We start from the raw sequence: 2,896 nt of genomic DNA, 5'->3' as shown, positions 1-2,896 counted from the left end.
GTAGGCAGCTTAGATCATTTGGTCGCTTTTAAGGACAAGCGGGCTAACCCAGATTTCGGGGCTTTCCAGAAATCTAGACCTACACCAAAAGTGGGCCTTGTCCTACGTATAGGAGAAGTTTGGTTTCATTGGCGTGTATATTTGTTTGGTTATAAAGAAAATTCTCCTTGGGGTTTTTTATAGAGACTAAACAAGGGGCAAAAACTTTACCTTCGATTTTCTCAAAATAGCTTAAAAGCGACCATTTGTGAGGCATCATGGTGAAATCAGGACAATCTCTATTCATATCTCTGAGGGAGAAATTTGTCTTGGTCGTTTTCAACAGCCTCCTATCTGGCCTACACTTTATCGATAGGGGGGGGGGGCGTAATGTACACAAAATGCGAGCACAAAGAGATCGTACTTGTCTATCATGTCCTGTAGCTTCAGTATGTACGCCTGTAAGCTTCTGATGATGTGGTCAGGTCTTTGCTCGCTGCTACACGACTCTGACAGTCTGGCAGCCGGGGAGGAAAAAACTTTACATGACTATGGTCAAAAGCTTAGAATCTTACCAGGTTTCTCCCTCTCCCTCTTCCATCCCCCCCCCCCTTTCACTCTGTTTGTCAGTAGCCCATTCATTCTGTTTGTCTTTATTTTTCCTATTCCTCAGGATTTGGTTGTTCGACTGTGCTTTGTGCTGGGAAATTTAACTATAAAGAATGATAGTGCTCGTCTCAAACTATTTCAAGAGATAGACTCGATTGAGACTTTGCTGAACATTCTCAAGACCTACTGTGAACTGGACAGACAGGTAAGATGGGTGGTTGGTGAGCACTCTAGTGTGGTTCACTCTTTTTGTAACACCTCAAATCCTCGGCAGTTATATAACTTAATTGCGTCGCAAGTGTTGTGAAACTCTTATTAAAACAAAACAAAACAGACTGGTAACAGGAACAGCCGAGGGCGTCAATTAAACTATACTGCTTTTCAGAGAGAGAGGGAGAGAGAGAGATGATGCCACCAGCTGTCTTGAGCTTGTTATTGTAAATCAAATCCTGTTACAGGATCAATATACAGTCAAACATGCCATAAAGACCACCTGTACAAAAAATCTTTTTTCTTTTTAAATCCCATGCAAAATTTTTACCTTTGCTTGCCCTTTTGTCCCTCATCCCTTGGTGCAATCAACGTGCAGGGTAAGACGAGTGCTAGTGGAGATGGAGAGGAATCACAGCTGAATGGAGGTGTTGATGGAGAGAGTGAGACCGAAGTCAACAAAGTGGAAGATGTCCTCATTAAAGTCATGCGAGTTCTGGCGAACCTTTCAGTTAACGAAGATGTCGGACCGGCCATTGCTGCCAACCCTGATTTTGTTGAATTGCTAATAAGTGTTGTTGGTAAGTCAAGCCTGTATAAAAGTCAATTTGTCTTCCTAGTGAGACTAGTGAACTGAATGTAGATTTTACAACTTTTCACATAGATTTCGATGCTAGGTACGGCGTCTGTGGTGTGATGGTTAGGTACTCCACTGTCACTCACAGGAAACCTACTTTCAATTCCCGAGCTGGGTGAATTTTTATCAAGGATCTCTTCCTTTCTGCTGGGATGTTTTCCTCCCAGCCCTGGTTGACCCTGACAGGCAGGGTCAAAGCCCGCCTCCTAAATAGTCTATATTTTATCGATAGGGGTGTAAAAAACACCCACGTTGTTTTAATCTATTTTAAAAAAATTTTAATTAGGATGATGGGTCGTTCCAGTGAAAAGTAGCATTTAAGGATTATGAGTGAAACTCCTCCCAGTCTCTGTCAACAGCTTATCAGTTTCCTCTCTCTAAATCCTTTTCATCACTTGTCTACATTGATCATACACATGACGTTGCCCTCTTTTACTACCATCCTAGATGTAAATCTATCTCCGGTGTAGTGTACTTATCTGAGGAAACAATGGCCAACATTCATCCATGTCGCTATTATGTAAGTGAAAAAACTCCCTAAGTTTCACTTCTCGAAATGTCATCTGAATCACTATAACTTTTAATAGCTGATTCTTTCCTATCTTTATAAGCTCATTCAAGACCTCTCAGCTGTGTAGGATTTCTTTCCATGGTTCATAGATTAAAACCAGTTGAGTTACATTTAAATGAGAACAGAAATTATAAAAGAGTTGAAACTTTACAGCTTTGTCTTCTGTATTTTAGTAAAACATTCTTTAGCAAGGTGAGACTTGGTAAAGATTAACGTTTGCAATTTTTTTCCCCTTTCCAACCCCCCACCACTCCCCCCCCCTCCACACACACACGCACACACACCTACAGAGGATAAAGATGTGGCACATCATGAGGAAGTGGTGGTCAATGCCGTAGTTGCTGTCAATAATGTCTCGTACTACACAACACAAGATCCATCGCAAATGACCGCTCATCTGAAAATGGCAGAAAGTGAGTACAACCACTAGTGATTTCTTTTACTTTTGTGTTTCATGCTTTTTAACCATGCCCTTCCCCCCATTCCACCCACTGTAGTTTTTTGTAGTTTTTATTTTTGGCCTCCATTTCTGTGCTTCATGCCATGCTCCCCCCCCCCGTTCCACCCACTTTAGTTTTTGTATTTTTTACTTTTATTTTTGGCCTCCCTTTTGGGAAATAAGTGGAAAGTACTTTTCATGGAACTTTGGTCAAAACACCTTCCTGGCCTGCATGTTGTCAACATTATAGGGAGATGTTGTGTTGTGATGCTTAATGGCAACAGGATGAAAATTTAGAAAGTGAAAGCTGTCTTTTGGCAAATTGATTTATGAACTAAATGTTCCAAGAGTTTTAATAGGAAATGATCAATGAGGTGAAAGCAGTCTATCGCTGCTTTTATGAGAAGATAGAAAGGGCTCTCTCTCTCTCTCTCTCTCTCTCTCTCTCTCT

General features: G+C 41.2%; 1 protein-coding gene across 2 annotated transcripts in view; it reads left to right on the top strand.

Moving 5' to 3' along the window:
• LOC101851964 (armadillo repeat-containing protein 2) overlaps window positions 1-2,896 on the top strand; it is a 23,702-nt gene that overhangs the window by 13,305 nt on the left and 7,501 nt on the right. For both annotated transcript variants that reach the window (XM_005102064.3, XM_005102063.3), the window contains exons 13-15: window positions 653-793; window positions 1,178-1,379; window positions 2,297-2,419. In XM_005102064.3, coding sequence (XP_005102121.1) covers window positions 653-793; window positions 1,178-1,379; window positions 2,297-2,419 — 466 coding nt within the window. The remainder of the gene's footprint in view (window positions 1-652; window positions 794-1,177; window positions 1,380-2,296; window positions 2,420-2,896) is intronic.

The sequence above is a fragment of the Aplysia californica genome, unplaced genomic scaffold, assembly GCF_000002075.1.
Source record: "Aplysia californica isolate F4 #8 unplaced genomic scaffold, AplCal3.0 scaffold00311, whole genome shotgun sequence".
In the NCBI taxonomy this organism is placed as follows: domain Eukaryota; kingdom Metazoa; phylum Mollusca; class Gastropoda; order Aplysiida; family Aplysiidae; genus Aplysia; species Aplysia californica.
This window is presented reverse-complemented; position numbering and strand designations above follow the sequence as displayed.